At 41.4% G+C, this 15,765-nt stretch overlaps 2 protein-coding genes across 3 annotated transcripts; both read right to left on the reverse strand.

The window, feature by feature from the left end:
* Nucleotides 1–1,066: 1,066 nt before the first annotated feature.
* On the reverse strand, nt 1,067–5,758 carry LOC135644326 (3-ketoacyl-CoA thiolase 2, peroxisomal-like). 2 transcript variants are annotated; one of them, XM_065161801.1, is made up of 15 exons: nt 5,462–5,647; nt 5,177–5,360; nt 4,926–5,002; nt 4,010–4,094; nt 3,731–3,857; nt 3,550–3,648; nt 3,401–3,468; nt 3,182–3,289; nt 3,019–3,096; nt 2,577–2,709; nt 2,397–2,493; nt 1,828–1,951; nt 1,644–1,752; nt 1,455–1,538; nt 1,067–1,370 (listed from the first exon to the last, which is right to left on the reverse strand). In XM_065161801.1, exons 2-15 carry the CDS (start codon nt 5,255–5,257, stop codon nt 1,261–1,263), a joined length of 1,380 nt encoding a protein of 459 aa, XP_065017873.1. In that variant the 5' UTR covers nt 5,258–5,360; nt 5,462–5,647; the 3' UTR covers nt 1,067–1,260. The 2 variants fall into 2 exon arrangements, with proteins under 2 accessions (XP_065017873.1, XP_065017872.1); XM_065161800.1 differs by having other exon boundaries at nt 5,177–5,758.
* Nucleotides 5,759–7,287: 1,529 nt separating this feature from the next.
* Nucleotides 7,288–10,859, reverse strand: LOC135645213 (probable pectate lyase 8). The gene is made up of 7 exons (XM_065163381.1): nt 10,685–10,859; nt 10,098–10,178; nt 9,575–9,643; nt 8,340–8,982; nt 8,142–8,245; nt 7,920–8,058; nt 7,288–7,849 (listed from the first exon to the last, which is right to left on the reverse strand). Exons 1-7 carry the CDS (start codon nt 10,789–10,791, stop codon nt 7,628–7,630), a joined length of 1,365 nt encoding a protein of 454 aa, XP_065019453.1. The 5' UTR covers nt 10,792–10,859; the 3' UTR covers nt 7,288–7,627.
* Between the last annotated feature and the right edge of the window lie 4,906 nt (nt 10,860–15,765).

Here is a 15,765-nt window from a genome sequence, read left to right on the forward strand (position 1 = left end):
CTAATTCACCGTGGACAGTGAGTAAGCACGGCTTGGTCCACGGGGCGATGTCGGGAATCTCCGGGCGTCTCAGCTGGTCCTCGGGACCGATCAATCGTTGCCCTGAGGATTGACGTCAGGGGCGTGAGCGGAGCTTTCGCTTCAGACGGTGGCGATTTCCTGCAAAAGAAAAGACCTTCGTCGGATCTTCTCCGACTTTGGTCCCTCCGATGATTAAGTCAGTGGTCCGTGGGATCTCCTTTTCTTTTTTTCTTTTTCTCTCTCTTTTTTTCTGGTTGGATGCTTGGCCAAGGATTTTATACTACTGTACGAGGGTCGGTCGTACGCAGGTTTGGTGCGACGGTCGGCTCTCGAGAGGTGAGAGGGTACCTTCGCGTGGTTGTCGTCCTGAGGCGTGCGGAGCGGCGCCGTTCGAGACGTGCGGGACAATGCCGTCTCGGGGCGCGTGAGACGGCGCCGTCTTGAGTTTTTCCTGGGCGGATCGTACTGAACAGTGCCCTGGTACGAGATCTGGTTTGACGTGCGAGGGTATTCTCTTTGTTGACTTAGCATGGCGGTACGTGGCATTGATTGTAACGTGGCAGGACTGTCCAAAATGTCCCTTATCACAAAACATTCTTGGTATCTCAAGTCTAAGGACCAAATATACAACTAAGACTACAGAATCGTTATTTGATAATAAGATATCATTAATCCTCTAGCATTCCAAAAGTGGATCATTTAGTAAACTCATTCTTCAATGAACACATTTACTATATCCGTAGTGTCCCCACATGAGAAACTATGAGACTAACTACCTTTAACATATGGATAGATATATAACACATCGGTCTATCCAATTATCTCGATGTCCCTCTTAAATAACCTATGATAAAAAATATTTATAATATATATTTAAAAATAAAATAATCTTATTATTATAATATCATCATGATTTAATTCTTATTGTATAGATATCACAAAATATATATATATATTCATCAATCAGAAAATAGAATAATAATAATAACAAAAAATATTATGCCAACGTATCACATGTAACATTACTGATGGCAGATACATCAAATTTATAAAAATGCAATACTGCAACATTGCATCAAATCATCTTTATCCAAACGTCACTTGTTCCCAAAGGCAATAAGTGAAGTGATAAGGTAAACTATAGATGACGTAATCACAAAAATATGCAGCTAAATTTAAAGTACAACCGGAACGCACTTATGTAGAACTAGGATTGCTAATGATCCTGTTTATAAATGGCTACATAGCATCCTTGGACAAGAAGCTGTTGGACTCGACCTGCCTGGCATTGGTGAGCTGATCCACGACGTCTCCACGCTCAAACACAGCTGCAGCTCCCATACCAGAACCTGCCATGGTTTATGAAGGAATTAGATACATTGCTATAGGAGCACAAAGAGATTAGGGGCATAGGCACAATGTGTTAGCCTCACCTATGCACATTGAAATGACTCCAAACCGGCAATCCTTGCCTCTTCGCTTCATCTCATTTAGAAGTGTGCTCACACATCGGGCACCTTCAACATGGGACAAGAAAGTAGAGAAAAGATGCGTTCAATCTCCACAAAAGAAAAAGGAGTTAAGAGCATCGCTAATGATGTGGGCATATATGCATTAAGTACCTGTAGCACCCAAGGGATGTCCGAGAGCAATAGCACCTCCATTGACATTTACTTTCTCAGGATCCAACTCCAGTTTTTTGCAGCAATACACAAATTGAGAAGCAAAAGCCTAGAAAAAAAGAAGAAGAGTTTTTTGCCTCATAAATTTTTACAATGCGTTTAGATTTAAGCCCTAGACTATTACCTCATTTATTTCAAAGATGTCGATGTCATCAGGCTGAAGGCCAGCAGCCCTCACTGCAGCAGGAATTGCAACAGCAGGACCAATGCCCATTACACCAGGTTCCACTCCAACTGCAGCAAAACTCCTGCTCACGCAAATTCCATCGCTTATTAAAAGGTTGAATCGCTTGAATTAGTGTACCGAGTTAAATGTCAAAATGATAAGCTAGATACAACAAGAATTTAACATACAATGCAAATTTTGATTTTACATGAAATCAACTGATGCTAAGGAAACAATTGATTCTTAAAGTACCATGTGACCTGTTACAATATTTGAAACAGGCCAACCATTATGTTCCTTATAAGGTTGCTATATGATCAATATTTGGTAATGGAAAATGATGGAATCAAACAGAAACAGAATCAATATTAGACAACACCCCCACTAGATCACACACACACAAACAGAACATCTATATATTGAACTATATATGGTCGGGGACTAAATTTTTCTATGGCAATTTAATAACTTGGACAAACAAAAAATTTAGCACATGGTGACACTGCATGCAGAATCAAAGAACAAACCTAAATACACCCAGTATTGGGAGCCCCTTTTGCATTGCTACATCCCTTCTCATGAGAAGGACTGCTCCGGCACCATCACTCACTTGACTAGCATTGCCTGCACATATGCATCAATTTTAAAATGCACAGGGAAAGAGTAGGTTAAGGAAACAGTATACACGGAATATATGCTAATAATACCAGCAGTAGTGCTTCCATCCTTCTTGAATGCTGGTTTAAGTTTTGCAAGGACTGACATCGATGTATCCGGACGAATTCCGTCATCTACAGAAATTGTTACTCGCTTGTGCTCTCCAGTTTTTGGGTCTACGATCTTCAGAAGGAAATAATGTGGAATCAAAATTAAGACTAGTGATAACATAAGGAGAAAATGGTTATGGAACCTGAAATAGACGTGACAAATTCAGTACTTCATTGTTTCTATAACAAGTACAATTATTTTTCCCTATTATTCATGTTAAAGGTCAAATGCTATCGTGGCATCCTATGTTTCAGCAAAATCCATTTGAATAATTGGCCCTTTTTCCTGCAAAATCTTTTTTATTCTCGACTTCTTATTCCTTTTTTTTTTCCCATATGGTGTTAAACTACTTATAACAGAAATATATTCTGTTTTGGGTACCTTTGTAACTACAGGAATGATTTCCTCTTTAAATTTCCCAGCAGCAGTTGCTGCAGCTGCCCGCCTATGAGATTCAACCTAAACATAGAACAAAATTATAAGAACAGAACTTGACATATGGAATCTCTTAGATGGATAGTAAAACAATAGCCACAAAACTCACAGCAGCATAATCTTGCTCCTGCCTTGTTATGCCATAACGGTCTGCAACATTCTCTGATGTAATGCCCATTGGAAGTAGGCAGTCTCGGGCTTGTGGAAACATCTCCACCTGAAGCATATGAAGTAGATGTTTGATGCAAAAGGATCTTCATAAAGTCTATTTTTTTGAAGTGCTGCTAGAACATAAATACAAGCAATTGCAATCTAGTGCAAGTTATACTTTGGGGTTAACAGGCCCAATCAGACCAACTGAATTTACGGTCATTGATTCCAACCCTGCACCAATGCCTGCATAAGTAATAAAGTGTCAATAAAACTAAAAGATCAGCCAGAAATTTTCAGAATCATGAAAACCACAGGAAGACTTACCGATATCATAAAAACCGGCTTTTATAGCAGCAGCAACATCAGCAACAGCCTGAAGGCCAGACGAACATTGCCTGTTCACAGTTCTGAGTGGGACGGTATCTGCTTTTCAGGAAAGAAAATTGTAAGACGGGAAAATTTGGTGAAGCCATGACAAATGTAAAGCTCATGGAAATCAAACAACCAGGAAATCCAGCATAAAATGCTGCCATCCTGCACTCAATTGCCCTTTGAGATCCTGGTGCCAGTACAGTGCCAACAACAATATCACCAACTTCGCTTGGGTTTAGTTGAGTCTTATCCAACAATGCCTAGAGTACAAAATGTGGAACTCTCATCAAGAAAATTCGTATCTAACTAAAAGCAATGCTTTCAATGACATCTAAATGAATCATTTTCTATTTTAACAAAGTTATTTCATATCAGCAATTAGCATGGCAGGGGAAAAAACTATGCATCAGACCTTAAGAACAGGTGCTAGCAGGTCCTCCGGGTGTGTATCCTTGAAGCCGCCTCTTTTGGACTTGCAAATAGCAGTTCGGCAAGCACTATCTTGCATGAAAAATACAAAAAAATAAGGAATAAGCAAGATAATTGAAAAAGTTGTGATGAAGAGCTAAATGATGTAGAACAAGGTTGAGTCTTCTCTCCCTATACATATACTATGTTTGCTGCATATCATGGTATAGAAAATTCTATCAACCCAGATCTGGATCAGTCGATCGGTATAGGGATAAGCCAACAATGAACCACCGAGCCAGTGATTTATAATAGTCTGCTATGGACATTTAGCTTCCAAATTTTCCCAGATGTATAGTAGAATTATTTGAGTCAAATATCTTCACCTTGTTGCATATCAAAATAATATTGGATTTCTTACGATGATTCACACGCATTACCTCTCTCAGAAATTGAGGTCACAGAAAAAACTTTTGTAAGAGTAAACATTAATGAAAAGTCAGCTTGACTAAATTGTGTTGTTGTTACTATCATAAAGGCATGAACATACTGGAAGAATAACAGGGCATCTTAAGGCACACATTAAAGCCCATGCTTGAACTTTATTTCAGAAGACGTTAAAGGGAAGCATGCGCGCGCGCTCACACACACAAAGGAATCTTCAGACTACATTGGGTTCAAAACACTAGGTGGTAAAAGAAAAAATGCAAAGGTGATCAGTAAAAAAGATGAGACTTTTTGTCAATCATGATGCAGTTTCTAATTAACCTTTCTCGTGTATTATGATGAATGACCCATGAAAGATTCTTCTTTATCCAACAAGGACAACACAAATTCACATTGCCCCTTGAGCAAAACAGAGAAAAAGAGGGATTTTTAGGGCATAACCAAAGCGAAGTCCAGAGAGTAGGAAGCCTTACGCCACGATAACCACATCGTCACCGAAGCAAGAACTCCTCTGGTATTTTGCGCTATCACCGGCAGCGCAAACCTCAGCCTGCAAAGATGACGAAAACAAGCAAGAAAGAATTAGTAAGGGAAATCTCTGACGTAGGTATCGAACCAATCTACTCTACGCTGAAACCAAGATCTAACATTGCAAGAAAACTCGAGACCAACGAAACCCTAACTTTCCGACGGCTAGCCAAAACCAGAAGTTAAGAGAGGATACCGAGAGGATAGGAGAACGGAGGGGGGGCGAGGGTTGCAGGTGGTGGAGGAGGACGCGCTGCCTCTCGATCGCCTTCTCCATTTCCTCGATCTCTCTTCCTCCCCGATCTCAGTGGTGTCTGGCCGCTGTGGGTGCGGCTGGAGGAGGTGGAGAACCCTGTCTTAAATGCACGAGCAGCGCAGAGCTGCAGAGGCGATGAGGGGGAAGTTTCAGATCCATTTCAACACCTACCGGCAGTAAGAAAACGGTCCACAGAGGGAAAGAGGAAGTCTTGTGGATTCACACTTGTATCTCAGTACTATTGGCGCTTTATTCTCGTGCCGAAGGAGAAGGAAGATTCATGCTCAACACATTCCGCGGGCGAAGTAAAATTAGTCGGACGGGTAATTGTGGCAAGCAATGATATATGTAGATCGGCACTTCCCACAAAGAATTTAACTCGACCAAATTTTCCATGGAATCTTGATGGTTCTTCGCTCGCAATCTCGTGGAACTCGTGAATGTAGAAGAAGAAGAGGGAAAGACTTTGACTCCAGCGTCAACGCCTTGGAAAGATGTCGTGCAGGTGCAGGGGACTACGAATCACGCGTAGCCCTGCACTAAAGAAAGACGAGATGAACGGTCTACATCAACCGGCCGTCTACGAGCTGATCATCACTCGAGGCCGCATGGATTTCCTGATTAAGACAAGCACTTGATGTAGGGATAAAAATACCGTCGATATTTTAGTAATTTATGACCCATATTTTAACATGTTTAATATCAAGTCGATTAATATCTCAATATCATATGATCGATATATAGATACTTATGAATGATATCTTAACGCAATATGATCGATACATTAACATCATGTGGTAAGTACATGACCAATGTAATAGGGACGAAACATGATTGATATCTTAGTACTAAACTAAATTAATTAAATATTATTATATACCAAATTTAATGTATCATAATCATGATTAACCTCGGAAGAAGTGTGCAACCCTCTCTATTATCAATGTTAATCATGGGAGTAATAGTATTAAGAGCCTCATATCAAATGGTTCCCCAGGTATATCCCTATATATTACTTCCAATACGACTCAAAGCATAAATTGAACTATTTAATTTTAAAAATTAACTTAAATATCGATGAGATTTTTTTGAGGATGCCTTCGACATAAATTTTACTGTGTTTGATATTATTGAAGTCGGACAAGTACAGTATCAACTAAAATTGATTTGAGACTAGATTAGCTCTAAATCAGCATTCAGTTCTTACAATCAAATTCTAACTTAATAATTTTAGAAAACTCAATTGGTTTCAAGTCAGTATTCAATTCAGATAATCAAATTTTGACTTAACAATTTGGCTCTAAAATGAGAGTTGTAAAACCTCAGTTCTTGTATTGAGAATGAAAACTAATGCCTCATAAGTACTAAAATTATCCTCTACTATCATACATATCTTTTAGAGCTCACCTAAAAGGATAAAATTATATATGCTCACTAAAAACAGAAAATTCCTCGTGAATCTTCATGCTACACCTGTGTTGTATCATCAGTTATCTAACTGGCAATGGAACGCATGAAGTTTCTATCGACATGTGGTTAGAAAAAGGATCTTTGACGTACATTTGCAAGCAAATAAAGAATTTAACCATAGGAGGTGGTGGTTGAGTTGACTCGAGCTTTCGAGCTTTTTAACTAATGCAATAAACATGAAAGAGGAGAAAGAAGTCAGTCCTGCAGACAAAGACCTTCCATTTTTGTAGATTAATTTCTTGTTCTTGGTGGAGTAATTCTAGAGGATGATCCGAGTAAACTCTTGGCTCTGTGCATCGGGTGGATTTAAGTCGAACACTAAGGCCGTCATTCCTCATGTTTCGAGTCGAGTACAGACTGCACCGAGTTGGCTCTTTCAACCATCTTCGATCCCCAACTTCTTCTACTGAAATTATAAATTAAAATGTACATATGAACATGTGGCATGTCAATAATAAATATTCTCTTCAGTATGCATTCATCACCCATGGTAGCTCATTAACACTTCTTCTGTGAGATCATTTCAATTCTACTGATTTTTTTGCTAACGCGAGTTCGAACCAATCAGATTGATCGAGACATCATCAATATTTCTAGTATCTATTACAACAAGCTACCGGAGCTAACCATAGATATTAAAAGATGAGAAATTAGCAGTACATGATATTGCGTAGTAAGTAAAATGCACTATAGAGACAAAGGAGTTGCAATGGGGAAAGAAAAAAAAAGGAAGAAAGGAAGAAGAAAACAAAACAATCAGCAACGCTGCCACCTGATCCACGGACTATGTTATAGCGGAAGCAGGGGAGGTTGAGAATGGGTGAAGGGTTTGGTGCAGCTCTAATATGACGGGTTTCTTTATCCTCTGTTTAGAAATAGAAACCTTAAATCATCATCATCATCATCATCAAAGGTATTGCATCAGCAATGGGAGCCCCTGCGGCAGTTTAGAGCGCCCGCATCAGAAGTGATGGAGCCGACCATGGACGAGGACTTGGCTCCTAGGCTGGAGGCCTTGGCATAACTCGCAGAGGCTCCAGCTCCGGAGGGGGTGAAGTAGGCACCGTTCAGCAACAGGTCACCCTCTGATCTCCAATTCCAACCCTTCCACTCACTTTCATCCGTGTCCACCCTCTTGGTGACCTGTTCAACGCAAGAAACCCATGTAACATAGGGATCGACTCGAGGAGTGTAAGGCATCGATGTTGTCTACCTCCTTGGCAGACTGGTCGACGGGGGCAAGGTATCTATTGCCTTGGCTGTTGATGGTCGGGTCGGCACTTCCACCGATGGCGTACATCTCCCAGTGGGTGTAGTCGTTGTTCACCACATGGAAGTAGCCATGCCTGCACCTGTAATTAACTTGGGAGCTCCAGTAAAACTTGCAGACTTGTGGGTAAAGCTGAAAGGTATGTCTTGGCTAAGAAGGTTTTACCTTGGCATTCTTTGAATGAGACCTTCGCCGAAGTGGTTGTAGGCGATGGTAACTTGCATGGCCTTGTCCCTGACATAAGAATCACTGTGGCCCAAAAGCATCACCTGCATCAGGCGAACAGAGTTGGCTGAAATTAGAACAACCCCCGGAGCAGCTTTGCATTTTGCGAATACAAAAGGGAGGGATCGAGGAGGGTACCTCGTTGTGGTGGGTGAAGTAATTGTTGGAGATGGTGATGGCGGTGGATCCCATAATTGCATCGACGAGGCCGTCGGCGCAGTTGGACAGAGAGTTGTGGTCGACCCAGATATGGCTCGCCCCGAACATGGACACCGCGTCCCCGTCGGCCATCGTCCTCCAACCATAGTGGGAGGGGGAGCTGCGGACCATGGCGTTCCCGGTAGGCTTGCAGTCGTGGATGTGAAGGCCGTGGATGATGATGTTGGTGACGAACTGGATGGTGATGCAGGCGCCGTTAGCGATGTGGACGTCGACGCCGCGGCCGTCGATGGTCTTGAAGCTGTTCATGATGAGCTCCTGCTTGAGGGTGATGACCATGCTGCGCTTGAACACGATCCAGAGGGGCTCCTCCTGGATAACCGCGTAGCGGAGGGTGCCGTGGCGTGGGTTAACGGGGTCGTCGTCCCCGGGGTCGGTCACCACGTAGAAGCGGCCGTCGCGGCCGCCGATCGCGTTGCGGCCAAACCCGATACCGCAGTCGGCGAGCCGCTTGCGGTGGCGGTGCCACTCGGGGTCGCAGCGCCAGCAGTCGTCGATGGGGTTCCCGGTTCCGCACGACAAGTATCCGAGGGCCCGACGGGACGTGCTGTTGCTTATCATCCTGTCCCAACAAAATCATGATTTTGATTTCTTAATGCTAGTGTTCATCCATGGTGAATACCGAGGGGGTGTTGATGGATGGGAGGCCGTAGGGGGGGTTAACTGCAACATTACTTCTCGCTCGGGGGAGAGTGCGGGAAGCAGGCCATGTTCCGCTGACATGGTTGTGTGGGGGCGACGGGATCCATCCATGGTACCACCACATGGTCGAGGTACGGGCAAGAGGTTAACTAACTGGGGAGGTGGGGTAACACTTAGATTGGCGATTGGCGAACTAGAAATGGGATTAGTATCTGGTAGTCGACATAACAGATTTCCATATTAGCCTTCCATTTAATGGCCCGTACAAACCCCAAAACCTGGATTTATTTATTTTAATTATTGTATCTTTTTATTTAATAGCAATAATAATAATAATAATAATAAATGTGGATTTCCTAACGTGGAAAAATTGTGACCTAAATTTCAAGAGAGTTTCGGCTCGAGATTCAATACGGAAAAAAGAAAGTCCGATTAATCATAATCATGGCTAAACTTGTAAATTACTGGGAAAAAGAGTGAATTCGAAGGAAGGTGGAAACGAGAGGACTTACATGTCCACTTCGGATGCGACCAGTTCTGGATCGTCTACGGCGCCCACCCCCGCTTCTCGCCCAGCGGTACTGTTCAAGAAAAAGAATCCAAATGATTAAGTTGATGTTTCTATACGATCGACAAAAGTAATGCGTCCGATTTGGGAGAAAACAAAGAATTAAACCGCTCGGGATGGTGTCCGTCGTTCCGAATTCTAACGAGAATGAGAACGACGGATATAGAAATTGCGTTGTGGATTCCAAGAAATGGACCAAAAGAATTCTGAGTTCTGGTGGTGGATCGAGATCTTGGAGGAGGGTAGATTCGACTTCGCTGCGACTTTTTGTTCTCTATAAATTGATGTCCTAACTTTCCTCCCAAAGAAAGCGAAAACAGGGGATTTGATCAAGGGATTCAAACGGTTTTGGCTTTACGAATGACACCGCCTCTAGCGACAATGGCGGTCCAGATCTCTTCTCCGGCGACATCGACGGTCCAGTTTAATTGAAACAAGATGAAGGTGATGTTGATTCCAGTACTGACCTCCTGGCCGCAGGGAAGGACTCGTTAGCCGCCTTCGCTCTCGAGCTCTTTCTCGCCACGGCCGTCGCCGCTGCTCCAATTCTAGAAGAGGAAAAGGTGGTACATTAACGCTTTATATTTAGCTACAGTCGATCTTAGTTACTACAGAAAAGAATGTGGAGGATGAATGGAGAAAGGCGAATCTTGAAGCTTTGCCTGATCCCATTACAACAATTAATAGCGACATGATTAATCGGAGATGAATCGCTACGGGATTTTACTCTTCTAGATCATTATATCAGAATCTCTTTTCTGGAAGGTGAAGCATCTTCTCTGCTCTTTCTTTTCTTTTGCCCTGTACTGGTGGCAACACCTCCCAATTTCCTCGAGAAAGTAAAGAACGTGGAATTCATGCTGGAAGGGGCCGTGGGAAATCCTCTGTTCCATGTACATTGCTTTCGTTTCGCCTAAAATCCCATCATTAAACCCTCTAATAAAGCCAAAACCAGAACTTCTCGATTTGATTCCTCTCAGAGCACATATATCGTGAGATTAATTGGAACAAGAAGCTCTTCCAGCAAATGAAGGAAGACGAGAAGGGAATCTACCTCGAAGCGGACACGGTGTCGCCTCCGAACCACCCCATGCCTCCGGCAATGATCACCAAATGCCCAAGAACTAGCAATAGGGAACACCGCATTGATCCCACCGCCATTCCTCTCTGTTAGAATCTCCTAGATCTAGTCGGGGAAAGAAGACGGGCGAGGGAAGAGAAAGAGAGAGGAAGACTATTAAGAAAGCAGAGGAACCGCCGTCTTATAGAGAAGTCGGGCGTTCCGCTACTTGCCATCACCGCCACTCCTAACTTAACCACAGTCACAATGGTTCGGTAATTACCAGCACGAACTATTCTAACTGCCGCTAACGGAATCGTCAGGAAGGGCACCGACGGGGTGGCGTCCGCACGCGACGTGTGCGAGCGGTGTCGGTTGGTCACGTGCGAATCTGACCGACTCCGTTATACTTTTCCTCGCTTCCGTTATTTAACGTCTCGAATTATACTTTTAAATGATCAACCAAAGTGGGGGAAATAAAGGGGCTTTTTGCCCGTAGGTGCGGTGGCCGGAACCATGCAACGCTCCACCGTCATGGTGTCGCCTTGGATCAACTCGATCACCATCCCATCTGCTTGTGAGTCGCATCTCAGACGTGGAGTGTCGGTCATTCAATTCGATGTCGACCGTTCTCTTCCCGGAACATATCAACGTCTGTCTCGAGACTCCGTCACCAGTAAAAAGCGAAAACAGCTCGATCTACATCGTTTTTATTACTTATTACCCGATAGTTCCAGGACTCATGTACCTCGATTTGTGTCGACGTCATTGAGCAATGATTTGTTTGTGACAACTCGGCGCAAGCATTCTCGAGTGCATTGTAAGACTGTAAGTCGCAGGAAGCATGTGAATCCGTGAAAGAAACAACACAGTCTGCACAGACCCATGACTCGGATCGGCGCCTCAAATAATTCTTGCGTCCATGTCTTCTGATGGGTGAGAGATCTGAGAACGTCAAGTTCTGTAACTTGTTCTTGCGGCATCCTGATGGAACCCCAGTAGTCCTTTATGGGGACACACGAGCAAATGAAAGGGGAGCATGGCGACAATGAAAAGGAAGTTGATGAACCTTTGCTTGTTCGATAAGCAGGTGGAGTTACTGTCAGTGCTGTGATGATCGCTTCGGTTCACGATGGCACACAAAAATCAACGTCGCACCAAACATCGATGAAGAGATGGCACAAGCAGTAGTAATTGGTTCGTCGAGCTTTGTTTCAGATTGAGTTATTGCTCCAACCCCAAGTCAAAAGGTTTTAGTTGTAGTTCTGACCGACTCCCGCCATTAATGACGGGGCCGAGCTTGATTACCGGGGAGCCAATTGAAGAGGGAAGATTGGAGTAGAAGGTGTTCGGTGAAGCCTACTCTAGTCTATGCAATGATGCCCACCAAAAGCTTGGAGCCCACAGAAAGAATTAGATGGATGCATGCTCACATGGCAAGTAACGAGCATTAAGGCTGGATTGACGCCCCAGAGCTGGTGACCTCCTCCTTTCTTCATCCTTTCCTTTTCGCTCATGAGAAGTCTGTAGATTTAGTAGACTTTGTTCAGAGAATCTGACGGTCACTGCCGAGTCTCTTTCTCTGTTTTTGAGCACCACATGGTACGGAAAACCTTTCCGATGCCATTCTACCTAAACCGTACTGCTAGCGACATCAAACCGTCCGTCTTATCCTGTCATCTCTTCCTTCTCCTGTATGCTACAGCATCAGTGACAGCACTGTGTATGATCGATGGGACTGTAGACTTTCTTAAAAGAAGAAGAAGAAGAAGAAGAATGTGTAAGTCTGCATTTAATTGCATAGCGCTGTTTAGCTCTCTCTCTCTCTCTCTCTCTTAATTTTATGTTGATTCACACTGGTTGTCATGAGTCGTAGCTTCATGTGGGAATGAAACACGAAGATTGGAATGCGACATACAGGATGCTTAAGCCTGAACGAGTCCACCAACAAGCAAGAGATCAGTGGGATCCTAAAAGAAAAGAAAGTGTGTGGGAGAGAGTCACCTAATTTGAGAACAGAGAGAGTTCACTCACTCCATTTAGGCACGTAGAGGATTAGATCGACCTAACATATACGGAAAACATTACAAAAGCGTACGAGCTTTGGTTAGATTTGGAGTAACGAAAGCTTCGAAGATAACCAGTAACATGATCAGATTAGCTACTTTTGGAGGGTGACCAGCTTTTCTTCCATCTTTCTTCCTTTGAGAAAAATGTACACAGAAAAGATATCAAAAAAAGCTGCCAAAGATTCAGGTTTGTCCTTACGAAACCATCTTCCACGACCAAAAGGAAAGCATGATTGCTGGAAATGGAACAAGTTCTCACGTCTTTGCTGGTAATCTTGTGCACACAGTCGATCTTATCGCAGGGTCAAAGGTAGAGCTTTTGAGAAGGTCACTCCGTAGAGAGTGCTTCTGCTACTGCCTCTTGCGTTCAATCTTTCACATCGTGTCCCGAGTCTTGTGGGCAAGGCGAGCCATATGGATCCATTTGCTCACAAGAACACAGTTCGTATGACTAACATGATGAGCATCTTCCACCGGTAGTTTCAGAGCTGGAAATACAATTTGAGTCAGAGCAGCTGCTGGGTGCAATGGATCTTCAGCTGATTCATAGTAGACTAATTGAAGCCAACTTATACTTCTAAATCATTATAATAGAAATACAATAAAAACTAATGCGAAAATAAAATAGCGTACATCCAACCATTGTTCTCAAGAATTTCTACAGAAGTTTCTTTTTGAACTTTGACACTTCTTGACTTAGAACTCTTGCTTTAGATGGTGTAGGAAAGTCTTTTTACTTCAAAGAGATGATTGAGTATAAGGACCAAAATCCTTATATATATAGATGTTCTCCCATCAAGAACATTTATCATCACCAATTCATAACGTTCAAGAATTAATTCAAATTTGTAATGTTTGGACCATAATGAAAAATTTTAATGATATTAAATATTTAATTTAATAATAATGGTTTCATGTATAAAGAATAAAAACTGAAATCATTTAAATGATAATAAATGAAGAAATTCATGATAATGAATTATGAATCTTAATAAGAATGATTATATTATTATTAAATAAGATATTTAATAATAACGATTACATTCTCCCACTTGGTCCATACGTTCATCATAATAATTTGAATTAATCTTTCTCGAACAACTTTCTTAAGAAATAAATATATGAATCATAGCGATAAGTCCTCTAAGACGACTATTACCATCCATGTATCACGATGTATTTAGTTTCTTAATCTTAATGTGTCAATATTATTTAATGAATAAACCTTATGTTTATTCTTGGTCCAATAACAATATATTTTCTCAAAATAACGTGCACATGAATGAGAAAATTTCATAATATATAAGAGTTTCAATATCATTACAAAGTGGAACCAAGTTCTATTTTCTCTACATGATCCTTGAATTTCAGAGGTGGCATGCCTTTAGTCAAAGAATCAACAATTATTAATTCAGTGCTAATATGCTCAATGACCACTTTCTTTTCATTTACACGTTCTCTTATGGCTAAATACTTAATGTCGATGTGTTTACTTTAACTTCCACTTTTATTGTTTTTAGCTATAAAGACAGCAGCTGAATTGTCACAGAAAATTCTTAATGGCCTAAAAATAGAATTTGTGATTCTAAGCTCAGAAATGAAACTCTTAATCCATACACCATGTGAAGTAGCCTCAAAACAGGAGACAAACTCAGCTTCCATGGTAGAAGTAGCAATCAAGGTCTGCTTGGTACTTCTTCAAGAAATAGCTCCACCAGCCATCATAAAAATATATCCTGATGTTGATTTTTGAGAATCAACACAACCAGCAAAGTCTGAATCTGAGTAACCAATCATATCCAGATTGTCTGTATGTCTATACATAAGCATGTAATCTTTGGTTCCTTGTAGATACCTCATCACTTTCTTTGTAGCTCTCCAGTAGTCCATACTTGGATTTCTCTGATATCGATCTAACATCCCCATAATAAATGCAATATCAGGTCTAGTACAGACTTGAGCATACATAAGACTTTCTACGATAGAAGCATATGGGATATTTTTCATTGATTCCCTTTCAAAGTTATTCTTTGGGCATTTGTTCAAATTGAACCTATCACCTTTCACAATGGGAGCAACACTTGGTGAACAATCCTTCATCCGAAATCTTTCTAAAAGTTTATCGATATAGGTTTCTTGTGATAGACCTAAAATACCTCGAGGTCTATCTCTATGGATCTTAATGCCAATGACATAAGATGCTTCATCCATATCCTTCATATCAAAATTTTTAGAAAGGAATTATTTCACCTCATGCAGCAAACCCTTATCGTTGGTTGCAAGCAAAATATCATCTACGTATAAAACAAGGAAACATATTTTACTCCCACTAATCTTCTGGTATAAGCATTGATCCATAGGATTTTCAACAAATCTGAATGATGAAATTACTTCATGAAATTTAAAATACCATTAGCGGGAGGCTTGTTTTAAGTCGTATATAGACTTCCTAAGCTTGCAAACCAAGTGTTCACCAACACTAGAGGAGAAACCTTCAAGTTGTTTCATATAAACCTCTTCCTCTAGATCTCCATTAAGAAATATCATTTTCACACCCATTTGTTGCAATTCAAGGTCAAAGTGAGCAACTAATGCCAAAATAATACGTAGAGAATCTTTCTTATATACAGGAGAAAACGTCTCCGTATAATCGATTCCCTCTTTTTGAGTAAATCCCTTTGCAACAAGTCTTGCCTTGTACGTTTCAATGTTGCCAAACGAATCTTTCTTAGTTTTAAAGACCCATTTACAATCAATAGTCTTTGCTTTATTAGGCAACTCTACAAGATCCCAGACTCCATTGCTCATCATGAAATTCATCTCTTCTTTCATGACATCAAGTCATAAATTTGATTCATTACAACTATGGCTTGTGAAAATATTTCAGGATCATTTTTTGCTCTAATATTATAATCATATTCTTGTAGATATACAACATAATCACTAGGAATTGCTGATCTTTTATTTCTAGTAGATCTTCTTAATGTTGTACTAATGGTTCCCTGA

Source organism: Musa acuminata, chromosome BXJ3-8 (genome assembly GCF_036884655.1).
Source record: "Musa acuminata AAA Group cultivar baxijiao chromosome BXJ3-8, Cavendish_Baxijiao_AAA, whole genome shotgun sequence".
NCBI lineage: Eukaryota > Viridiplantae > Streptophyta > Magnoliopsida > Zingiberales > Musaceae > Musa > Musa acuminata.